The following is a 12,495-nucleotide window of genomic DNA, read 5'->3' on the forward strand; positions in this document are numbered from 1 at the left end:
TGTTCCCATTGGACAAAGAAAAGAAACCCTGCTGCTGCTGGTGGGAGGAGCTAGAGCACAGTCTGGTTAGAGGGATAATGAGATCCTCTAGTAATGGGCAACAACACTTCCTACAATACACTAAATGTAAGACTGAGTGAGTGGTCCTGCTGTGTTATCACCCCGCACTGTGTTTAACACGTGGTGCTTACTTTTCTGTGTGGCTTGCTCTGGGGATCTTTAGCTCCCTTTAGCAGAAATAGGACTATTGCACCTTAAGTGGGTGAGACTCTGTGACAGAGGAGGATTCTCAGGCCCAAAGGCAACCGTTCAACCCTTCAATGGATTTAATTAGCTTTCATTAACCAAAGTGTATAGATTATATACATATAAATGCAGTGTGTGTGTGTATGTATATAAAATAATATTAATTGCGAGGAAGGTGGAAGTCTTGGCGATTTCCCACACTATTTTTGTAGCACTTGACCCCTGGTGATTAGTAACTGAGTGCAATACACGAATATACATACACAAACAGTACATCATGGTCGTTAAGGGGTTAAATAGAGTGAGTGATCTGGAGATATTAGGAACTGGAAATGACATTTACCCAAGAAGTAGCGCAAGGTGGGATGTGTATCCCCCAATCGACATACACAGTCATCTATATATCTTGTGAATGCCAAGTAAAGTGATTATACTGGAACTGTATAACAGGGTAAAAAGGGCGTTTATGTACGCTTGTCTTTATAGTTATCTTTTGACTACTAGACTGTCCCTTTAAAGGGATATGAAACACATTTTTCTTTCTTTCATGATTCAGATAGAACAGCAATGTTAAACAACTTTCTAATTTACTCCTATTATCAATGTATCTTCATTCTCTTTGTATCTTTATTTGAAAAGCAGGAATGTAAGCTTAGTATCCTGAATTCTAAAAATTTCCTGGACCCATAGGAATGCAGCTGTTTGATGTGTGAGACACTCACTGCGCATGCGTGTCTGGCCCGACATCGCATAATCAGCTGTAGCAGTTGCATCACAGAACCAAGGATTTCTATAGGCAAGTTGCCTTCTGTGCACATGTGCGTGCTGCCGTGCATTTAAAAAAAAAACCCCACAGATAACCCATATGAAGCCAAAATGATCAACATTTACAGAATAGAAGGGCCACAAAATGTAACGGTTGTCTAGGGGGTACACAGGCTGGATATTATACTACACAGTAAACACAATCAAATATTTTTAGTATAATATTAAGAGACAGTGTCAGCAAACTGCATTTTTCAGTGACATTTTGCGCATGCGAATAGGTTGGTCTAGAAATGTTATGGATGTTTTGCTGATCGTGTTTACTGTGCTGTATACGATCCAGCCTGTGTACCCCCTGAGTCTAGACAACCATTACATTTCGTGGCCCCTCTATGCAGTAAATGTTGATCATTTTATAGGTCATCAGTGTTTTTATTCTTTTTAAATGACTTCAATTCGCATGCGTGTGTTGCCATACAACTTGCCTGTAGAAATCCTCAACCCTCTGATCAGCTGATCCAGCTGATCATGCAAAGTCGGGCCGCTCGCGCACGCATGTGCACTGAAGGCAACTTGTCTATAGAAATCCTTGACTCTGTAACGCAACTGCTAGAGCTGATTATGTGATGTCAGGCCGCACGGAATGTGTAGTGAGTGCCTCACACATCAAACCCGGTGACGCGGGTCCTGCATTCCTATGGGTCCAGGAAAATTTTAAAACACCGGCCCATTTTTGGTTCAGCAACTGGGTAGCGCTTGCCGATTGGTGGCTTCATTTAGCCACTAATCAGCAAGCGCTACCCAGGGTTCTGAACCAAAAATTGGACAATATGGTTATATTAATAAACTTTTTACCTCTGTGATTACCTTGTATCTAAGACTCTGCAGACTGCCCCCTTATCTCAGTTCTTTTGACAGACTTGCATTTTAGCCAACCAGTGCTGACTCATACAGTGAGGGGAAATTTTTTTTGATCCCCTGCTGATTTTGTATGTTTGCCCACTGACAAATAAATGATCAGTCTATAATTTTAATGGTAGGTTTATTGAAACAGACTAACAACAAAAAAATTCAGAAAAACATATTTCTAAAAACTTATAAATTGATTTGCAGTTGAATGAGTGAAATAAGTATTTGACCCCTTCGCAAAACATAACTTAGTACTTGGTGGCAAAACCCTTGTTGGCAATCACAGAGGTAAGGTGTTTCTTGTAGTTGGTCACCAGGTTTGCACACATCTGAAGAGGGATTTTGTCCCACTCCTCTATTCAGATCCTCTCCAAGTCATTAAAGGGACAGTCAACACTCGAGAAAACATTATCCGATATTTAAAAATAAAAAACGAAGATCCGACTGCACCATACCCATTTTGTCTTGCCTACTTGCTTCTCCTTGTAATCATTGTCGATAACTTCTATAATATGATGTAAATATGGCAGCCTAACTCCCCCCACCCGTAACGTAGCTACCTTCTTCTTATATTATATTATTTATATTATTATAAATATTTATAATATCATTTTTCTGCATTTTGTCTCATGCCAAGAAGTGGTAAGTTTCAAGTTAAAGTCATTATTACTAAATTCTTGTCCAAAATGTAAAACTGTAGATGCTTCTTCGTGCCAAACTATAATGATGTCATCAATAAATTGTTCCCATGACACGCTATTCTCAAAGTAACTGTACAGTAATCTTAGCAAACTTTACAATCCCCAAAGCGCTTGCAAAATTAGCTTCCAATTTAGTCCCCATTTCTGTGCATTGCAGTTGTAAGTAAATCTTAGCTTAAAACTGGAAAATCATTTTTCTTAAGAATAAATTTTATTGTTTTTAATATAAAATACTGTTGTGCATATACCATTTTCTTGTGTTTTTTCAGTTTCATTAATTGCTTGTATACATTTTTCATGGGGAATAGCGGTGTATAGAGCCGCGTTAATTCCTCCAGAATCTCTAACATTTTACCTTGATTTGGTTGCTAGAAGACCGAGATAAAAATCTATGTACTCTGATAATTGCCATATAAGGATATTAATGCCCTAAATTATTGGTCTGCCTGGCAGATTTAATTTTATCCTTTTTTTGCCTTAAGGGTACGTGATAATCTTTCAAGTATACTACATTATGTAAGTGTACAGGCTTTCTTAAAGGGACATAATACTCAGATGCTAAATCAGTTGAAACTGATTTAGTATAACTGTAAAAAGCTATCAAATATCACCTGAGCATCTTTATGTAAAAAAGGAAGATATTTTACCTCACAATCTCCTCAGCTCAGCAGAGTAAGTTCTGTGTAAAAAGTTATACTTCAGCTGCTGCCCAGCTGCAGGAAAAAAATAAAAATAAATGAAGAAATGAACAGCAGCCAATCAGCATCAGCAGTGCTAAGGTCATGAACTATTTTACTGTGATCTCATGAGATTTCACTTAACGCTCATGAGATTTCATTGTAAACTTCCTTACACTGAATAAGGAAATAAAATGAGTGTGCACGTAAGCTCACTCCCTTAGCTGTCCCGCTTCTGCTGCTTAGAAGTCCTTTGCAATGGGGTGTGAATACTGAGGAACTTTTGAGGTAAAATATCTATCTTTTTTACATAGAGATGTTCAGGTGATATTTTCTAGTCAGCTTTTTACACCTATGCTGCATCACTTTCAAGTGTTTAAACATTTGGGCATTATGGCCCTTTAAAGGCATATGAAAGCCACATTTTTTTCTTTTATGATTTAGATAGAGCAGCAATTTTAAGCAACTTTCTAATTTACTCCTATTATCAAATTTTCTTTGTTCTCTTGGTATTTTTATTTCAAAAAGCAGGAATGTAAGCTTAGAAGCCAGCCCATTTTTGGTTCAGCACCTGGGTAGTGCTTGCTGGCTACAATTAGCCTTACATATAACCATAATTTTTAGTGATATTTTAAAGATTCCTTCATATTTGTATGTTTTTTATCTCTTTGTTTTGCTTATTTCATCTTCTAATACACTCTCTACATACACTTTTATTGTAATGGGTAAATGTAGTCTTGGGTTTAGCATCTCTATGCATCGTTTTTGAATTACTTTCAGAATTTTGATTGTGATATAAGCTGTGGTACTTGATCCTGCTAGTTGTAAATCCTGGAATACTTGTAGGTCTTGTTCATTCCCTTTCTAAAACTGTGTTCCCCTCTTTCATCTCAATTATTAGAAAATGGTGTTTTAGCGTCAGTTTTCTAGTAAATTGTATCAGCATCAATAAAGAGATTACAGGAGTATGGGGCAAATGACTTGCCTTGTGTATTTTCATCTTCACATTTATTATGTTTAGATGCATCCAATATGTGGATTTTTTTGCATTACATCCAATTATATTTTGACTCCTCCTCCCTCCTCTACATCTTTAGTTCTACCCCCCTCTTTTTAATGCTATTGAATAGGAAGGGGTATTGTTTAAGTCAGGAAATTGTACTAGAATATATTACAATCCTTGGTTGCTTCTTGGACATGATTCAGAACTGCAGAGGATATGAGCTACTTGTCCGTGTCATTACAATGACAGTTGACCATTCTGTATCTCTATGTCCTTTTGAGTTTGCCCCTTGCTCTCACTCACATCTCTACGCTGATGCATTGTCTCCTCACTAACTTCGCATACTTTTTTTTTTTATACACTCCCAGTCACATTTTCCTCTGTCTGTTCATCTTTAACAATTTTATAGTCACTAGTGATACTTATGAGTATTGTCTAGGTTGTCATGTCATTTACATTTTTTTTTCAGAGCGTTTACAGTCATGTGACATCTAGAGGGACCTGAGAAGTCTGAACACATTTCTATGTGCCAGGGGAGGTAAGTTACAGGGTTTTATAGAAACCCCACTGCCTGAGATCCATTAATACTAATGTCACCTCTATCCTACAAGGAAGGGGAAATCCATGCTTCTCTGTGTACCTCCCATTTGATTTCTTTTGGATAATGCTATACACCATGACTACCCATAGACACTCCCAATTTACCCAAGTCTATTTGTTTATACCAGTGACCAGTGCCTCCCTCCTCCCTCATTGTATATAAAGCTGCTTCCAGTGACTCAGGACTACTCTTTCTCTCCCTCCCTCACTGTATAAAGCTGCTTCCAGTGACCCAGACTCCTCCTTCTCCCTCCCTCACTGTATAAAGCTGCTTCCAGTGACCCAGACTCCTCCTTCTCCCTCCCTCACTGTATAAAGCTGCTTCCAGTGACTCAGACTACTCCTTCTCCCTCCCTCATTGTATAAAGCTGCTTCCAGTGACTCAGACTGCTCCTTCTCCCTCCCTCACTGTATAAAGCCACTTCCAGTGACCCAGACTGCTCCTTCTCCCTCCCTCACTGTATAAAGCTGCTTCCAGTGACCCAGACTCCTCCTCCTCCCTCCCTCACTGTATAAAGCTGCTTCCAGTGACCCAGACTCCTCCTTCTCCCTCCCTCACTGTATAAAGCTGCTTCCAGTGACCCAGACTGCTCCTCATCCCTCACTCATTGTATAAAGCCACTTCCAGTGACCCAGACTGCTCCTTCTCCCCCCTCATTGTATAAAGCTGCTTCCTGTGACCCAGACTGCGCCTTCTCCTTCCCTCATTGTATAAAGCTGCTTCATGTTACCCAGACTGCTCCTTCTCCCTCCCTAGTTGTATAAAGCTGCTTCCTATGACCTAGACTGCTCCTCACGCCTCTCTTATTGTATAAAGCTGCTTTCTGTGACCTAGACTGCTCTTTCTCCCTCCCTAGTTGTATAAAGCTGCTTCCTGTGACCCAGACTGCACCTTCTCCCTCCCTAGTTGTATAAAGCTGCTTCCTGTGACCCAGACTGCACCTTCTCCCTCCCTCATTGTATAAAGCTGCTTCCTGTGACCCAGACTGCACCTTCTCCCTCCCTCATTGTATAAAGCTGCTTCCTATGACCTAGACTGCTCCTCACGCCTCTCTTATTGTATAAAGCTGCTTTCTGTGACCCAGACTGCTCTTTCTCTCTCCCTAGTTGTATAAAGCTGCTTCCTGTGACCCAGACTGCACCTTCTCCCTCCCTCATTGTATAAAGCTGCTTCATGTGACCCAGACTGCTCCTCATCCCTCACTCATTGTATAAAGCCACTTCCAGTGACCCAGACTGCTCCTTCTCCCTCCCTCATTGTATAAAGTTGCTTCCTGTGACCCAGACTGCGCCTTCTCCTTCCCTCATTGTATAAAGCTGCTTCCTGTGACCCAGACTGCTCCTTCTCCCTCCCTCGTTGTATAAAGCTGCTTCCTATGACCTAGACTGCTCCTCACGCCTCTCTTATTGTATAAAGCTGCTTTCTGTGACCTAGACTGCTCTTTCTCCCTCCCTAGTTGTATAAAGCTGCTTCCTGTGACCCAGACTGCACCTTCTCCCTCCCTCATTGTATAAAGCTGCTTCATGTGACCCAGACTGCTCCTTCTCCCTCCCTAGTTCTATAAAGCTGCTTCCTATGACCTAGACTGCTCCTCACCCCTCTCTTATTGTATAAAGCTGCTTCCTGTGACCCAGACTGTGCCTTTTCCTTCCCTCATTATATAAAGCTGCTTCCTGTGACCCAGACTGCGCCTTCTCCTTCCCTCATTGTATAAAGCTGCTTCATGTGACCCAGACTGCTCCTTCTCCCTCCCTAGTTGTATAAAGCTGCTTCCTATGACCTAGACTGCTCCTCACCCCTCTCTTATTGTATAAAGCTGCTTCCTGTGACCCAGACTGCTCTTTCTCCCTCCCTAGTTGTATAAAGCTGCTTCCTGTGACCCAGACTGCACCTTCTCCCTCCCTCATTGTATAAAGCTGCTTCATGTGATCCAGACTGCTCCTTCTCCCTCCCTAGTTGTATAAAGCTGCTTCCTGTGACCCAGACTGCACCTTCTCCCTCCCTCATTGTATAAAGCTGCTTCCTATGACATAGACTGCTCCTCATTCCTTCCTCATTGTATAAAGCCACTTCCAGTGACCCTGACTGCTCCTTCTCCCTCCCTCATTGTATAAAGCTGCTTCCTGTGACCCAGACTGCTCCTTCGCCCTCACCCATTGTATAAAGCTGCTTCCTGTGACCTATATTGCTCCTCATCCCTCCCTCATTGTATAAAGCTGCTTCCAGTGACCCATACTGCTCCTCACCCCTCTCTTATTGTATAAAGCTGCTTCCTGTGACCCAGACTGCTCCTTCTCCCTCCCCCATTGTATAAAGCTGCTTCCTGTGACCTATATTGCTCCTCATCCCTCCCTCATTGTATAAAGCTGCTTCCTGTGACCCAGACTGCACCTTCTCCCTCCCTCGTTGTATAAAGCTGCTTCCTATGACCTAGACTGCTCCTCACCCCTCTCTTATTGTATAAAGCTGCTTCCTGTGACCCAGACTGCACCTTCTCCCTCCCTCATTGTATAAAGCTGCTTCCTGTGACCCAGACTGCACCTTCTCCCTCCCTTGTTGTATAAAGCTGCTTCCTATGACCTAGACTACTCCTCACCCCTCTCTTATTGTATAAAGCTGCTTCATGTGACCCAGACTGCTCCTTCTCCCTCCCTAGTTGTATAAAGCTGCTTCATGTGACCCAGACTGCTCCTTCTCCCTCCCTAGTTGTATAAAGCTGCTTCCTATGACAGACTGCTCCTCATCCCTACCTCATTGTATAAAGCTGCTTCTTGTGACCCAGACTGCTCCTCACCCCTCTCTTAGTGTATAAAGCTGCTTCCTGTGACCCAGACTGCTCCTCACCCCTCTCTTAGTGTATAAAGCTGCTTCCTGTGACCCAGACTGCTCCTCACCCCTCTCTTATTGTATAAAGCTGCTTCCTGTGACCCAGACTGCTCCTCATCCCTCTCTTATTGTATAAAGCTGCTTCATGTGACCTAGACTGCTCCTCACCCCTCCCTTATTGTACAAAGCTGCTTCATGTGACCTAGACTGCTCCTCACCCCTCCGTTATTGTACAAAGCTGCTTCATGTGACCTAGACTGCTCCTCACCCCTCTCTTACTGTATAAAGCTGCTTCATGTGACCTAGACTGCTCCTCACCCCTCTCTTACTGTATAAAGCTGCTTCATGTGACCTAGACTGCTCCTCACCCCTCTCTTATTGTATAAAGCTGCTTCATGTGACCTAGACTGCTCCTCACCCCTCTCTTACTGTATAAAGCTGCTTCATGTGACCTAGACTGCTCCTCACCCCTCCCTTATTGTACAAAGCTGCTTACAGTGGCCCAAACTGCTCCTCATCCTTCCATGTTTGCACAAAGCTGCTTCCAACTGGTTCAGGTCAGCTCCATAAGTCTTCTCAAAAGCTGTATTAGGTTAGCACTGTGAGTCATATTCCTGTGTCACACACCCAGATCCTCCCTCTGTACAAGCCTGCTTTAGTGCTATGCAACATGGCTGCTCCTTTTAAGTAGGTGTTTGGCAGGGTAAAAAGGCTGTGTCATATACACTCTGGAGGTTACAGAATCATGTACGATCAATTATAGAATTAATTGAGGAGGTAATTTAATTATGGTGAAAGCACAGGAGATACATTGGGAGCAATATAGAACAAGCAGCATGGGTTTAAGGGGACACTAAACAATAATATTTTTTTTCCTTTTAATGTGTTCCCAGTGATCCATTTTAACTGCTGGAGTGCATGAAATTATTTACAAATGGCTTCTTTACTTTGTCATAAAGTGTCCTACACACTGCTGCAGGCACATAGTGTTTAAGACACGTGCACACTCCTGAGCTGACATCAGTGCGACCTCATGGAAATGATCAGGTTTCAAGGTGGGAGACCAAGGGAAAGAGGTCAATTTGATAACAGGCGTAAACTGGAATGTTTTTTTAAGGATACACTTCATCAGAATTATAAAGGTTTAATTTTGACTTCCGTGTCCATTTAAAGGGACACTCAGGTCGAAATTTAACTTTCATGATTCAGATAGAGCAGCAATTTTAAACAACTTTCCAATTTACTTCCATTAACAAAATGTGCACAGTCTTTTTATATATACACTTTTTTTGTCACCAGCTCCTATTGAGCATGTGCAAGAATTCACAGAATATGCGTCTATGCATTTGTGATTGGCTGTTGGCTGTCACTTGATACCGGAGAAGGGGAAATACACATTACATTGAAATGTGTCTGAAAAAAATCTACTACTCATTTGAAGTTCAGGCTAAGTGCTATTGCATTGTCTTTTCTTTCATGTAAGTGGCAAGAGTCCATGAGCTAGTGACATATGGGATAAACATTCCTACCAGGAGGGGGCAAAGTTTCCCAAACCTCAAAATGCCTATAAATACACTTCCCACCACACTCACAACTCAGTTTTACAAACTTTGCCTCCCGTGGAGGTGGTGTAGTAAGTTTGTGCTTGATTTCTTCTATGATAAGCACTTTTAAGCATTTTGAAGCCCAATTCCTCTCAGAGTACAGTGTTTTTCACAGGGATGTGAAGAGAGTATGGCCTGTTGAATTCATGTTTTCACTCATGGGAAATCTTTTCAAAGGCTCTCTGTTATCGGTCATAGGGATTCATCTCCTACCTCCCTTTTCAGATTGACGATATACTCGTATACCATTACCTCTGCTGATATTTTTCAGTACTGGCTTGGCTGTCTGCTATATGTGGATGGATGTCTTCTGGTATGTATCATTTTTTAAGATACTCGCCGCTATGTTTGGCGCTTTATGTTATATTGTAAAGTTTTAAATATATGTGTTTACTTAGATTTGCCATGAGTCAGGTCTATGTATATTTCCCTTTTGCAGTCTAGCAGTTTCAGTATGAGAATCATGTTTTAGGAAGTTTATTTAAACTTTTTTTCTTACCTGGGGTTTCAGTCTTTTTTTCCAATTTGACTTGTTTTTCCTTAATTTTCGCGGGCAAATCTAGGCTCACGTGGACGCAAAATGCTGTTATTTATTGCGTCATTCCTGGCACAAATTTTTGTGCAAAGTTGCGCCTATAGTGGCGCAAGTGTTGCCATTTCCTGCGTCTTTATTGATGCTAGTAGTTGTGGAGCGAAATTGCACTTGTTATGACGTGTAATTTCCTGGTGTTGGCTTGGCGGCAAAAAATGTTTTCATCTCCTTTTGTGTTGTGCGTCATATTTGGCGCCCAAAAAAAGTGAATTGTTATTTTACCCCACTTCCTTTTATGCTTCTTGCTCTCTTTATATTATAAAGCGCTATGCTGTTTGCTTTTTTTGCCTATTTTTTTTTTAGCATAAGCATTTTTTCCCATTCCTGAAACTGCTATATGAGGAAATTGGTTATTTTGTTTGAATGTTAATTTTTTCCTTTTACATTTTGCAAGATGTCTCAGAATGATCCTGACTCTGATGTTACTGTAGAAACTAAGATGCCCTGAACACATTTCTTCAACAAGCTACGTGTATTTTTTATTGTCAAGCTGATTTTATTCTCTTCAGCTCAATTATGTGACATGTATTTATCTTATTTCATGCTGATGTTTCTATATGTACAAATACATTTACTGTTTTTTTAATTTTTCAGTTTAATGTACCTGATTAATTCTGCAGATTTCACATGTTATTACTGCAATCATAAGAAGGCTATGACTGTTTTTGTGTCTTCAAACAAACTTATTAGGTCTTTCCAAAATTGTTATAAGATTTAATCAATTTTGTTTTGACCGACAGCATACTTAAGTTTATTCTACTGATGGGGGTTTATTTGTCTCAAAGGATTGTGCATCAGAGACTGTATTTGACAAAATCTTCTTTTTTATTTTTGAACATTTTCTGTTCTTTATTAAGGAAGTTTTGATATATTTAATAGGACTCCTAATACCTAAAATTGATATATTAATTTAAAGATTTCTTTTAATTGCTCCTGAGGTTTTTTTTCCTATTCTAGATGCGATCTATGATATATTTGCTAGAATGGTTTAAACCTGATGCCTTTTTGGGAATGTACTACTATTTATATGAACGTTAGTACCTATTTTCAGGATCTTTTTAAGTTTTAATCTTACCTTAAAAGAGCATATTTACATACTGTTTATATTCTTAGTTCAGCTATATCTATGACTGACATTGATGCTCTCTCAACCTTTTTTGTTGGACTGTTAGTATAAGCAGTTTTCAGATTCTGAAGTATATAACACTGTTCATTTACTTCAAAATTATCTCCACTATATTTGGAGGTAAAAGTTTTTTTCTGCACTACTTTTTGGCTGGTGATGTAGATCATTTGGTTAATGCCCTGACTACAAAAGCTTGTTCTAAGATCCAAGGGTTACAGGTTCATATCCGGCAGGGTCGGTGCAGGCCTTCGGCCTTTTGAGGTTAATAAAATGTGTACCATTTATTTGAGTAATAATAACAACTATTACTATTCAGCTGCCAATTTGGTTAACTCCGAGTGCAAGCGCTGAAAAAGCGTTTTTTTGAGTCCTACTAGGAGAAAAGCGCTATACAAATACTAGTTATTAAAACTGCATGAAGGTGCGGTTCTCAAACCAGTTCTTCTGGTGGGGAGCAGATTAAGTTATTTTTGGATGGATTCAGTCCAAAGTCTATATAATATTATTCTTAGGGTTTTTAATAGATTTTTAGAATGAGACCTTCTATGAGAAGATTCTTTCTTTCTCATGTTTCAATACACTCTGAGAAGGTTCAGGGTTTTTCTGAAATATATTTCAGAACTGGAATTTTTTTCAGAGGTGTTTGTACCAGTTCCTTAGCAGGAACAGAGTTTGGGTTTCTATTCAAATCTATTCTTTGTCCCAAAGAAGGAAGATTCATTCAGACCAATCTTGGATCTGAAAGCTTTAAATCGTTTTGTGAGTGTCCCAACTTTCAAGATGGCGACTATTAGGACTATTATGCCTTTTGTTCAGCAAATGTTCACAATAGTTGTATGGGATGCTTATCCTCACATTCCAATTCATTCAGACCACTTTTGGTTTCTGAGATTCTCTTTTCTTTGCAAGCTTTACCAATTTGTCGCTTTTCCATTTGGTCTAGCAACAGCTCCAAGAATCTTTTCGAAGGTTCTCTGTGCCCTTCTATCTGTAATCAGAGAGCAGGGTATTGCAGTGTTTTCCTTATTTTGAACGATATCTTGGTACTAGCTCAATCCTTTCATTTAGTAGAATCTCACAAATCAACTTGTGTTGTTTTTTCAAAGACATGGTTGGAGGATCAATTTACCTAAGAGTTTCGTGATTCCTCAGACAAGGGTCACCTTTTTAGGTTTCCAGATAAATTCAGTGTCCATGAATCTGTCTTTAACAATCAATAGACAAATGAAATTTAGTTTTAGCCTGTCTAAACCTTCAGTCTCTATTATTCCCTTCAGTGGCTATGTGCAGGGATTTTTTTAAGGTTTCATTACTGCAGCATTGGACGCAATCCCCTTTGCTCGTTTTCTTATGAGACCTTTGCAGCTTTGCATGCTGAATCTATGGTGCAGGGGTTATTCTCAGGTATCACAGTTCATATACTTAAATCCCAACACTCAACTCTC

At 40.2% G+C, this 12,495-nt stretch overlaps 1 protein-coding gene across 2 annotated transcripts in view; it reads left to right on the forward strand.

The window, feature by feature from the left end:
* Positions 1–12,495, forward strand: part of NR1I2 (nuclear receptor subfamily 1 group I member 2) — a 483,563-nt gene that overhangs the window by 76,851 nt on the left and 394,217 nt on the right. For both annotated transcript variants that reach the window (XM_053705788.1, XM_053705789.1), the window contains exon 2: positions 4,771–4,839. Coding sequence is in view for 1 of the 2 variants with exons in the window: in XM_053705789.1 (XP_053561764.1) it covers positions 4,826–4,839 (14 nt within the window). In the remaining variant the exon portion in view is untranslated. The remainder of the gene's footprint in view (positions 1–4,770; positions 4,840–12,495) is intronic.

This window comes from Bombina bombina, chromosome 3 (assembly GCF_027579735.1).
Source record: "Bombina bombina isolate aBomBom1 chromosome 3, aBomBom1.pri, whole genome shotgun sequence".
NCBI lineage: Eukaryota > Metazoa > Chordata > Amphibia > Anura > Bombinatoridae > Bombina > Bombina bombina.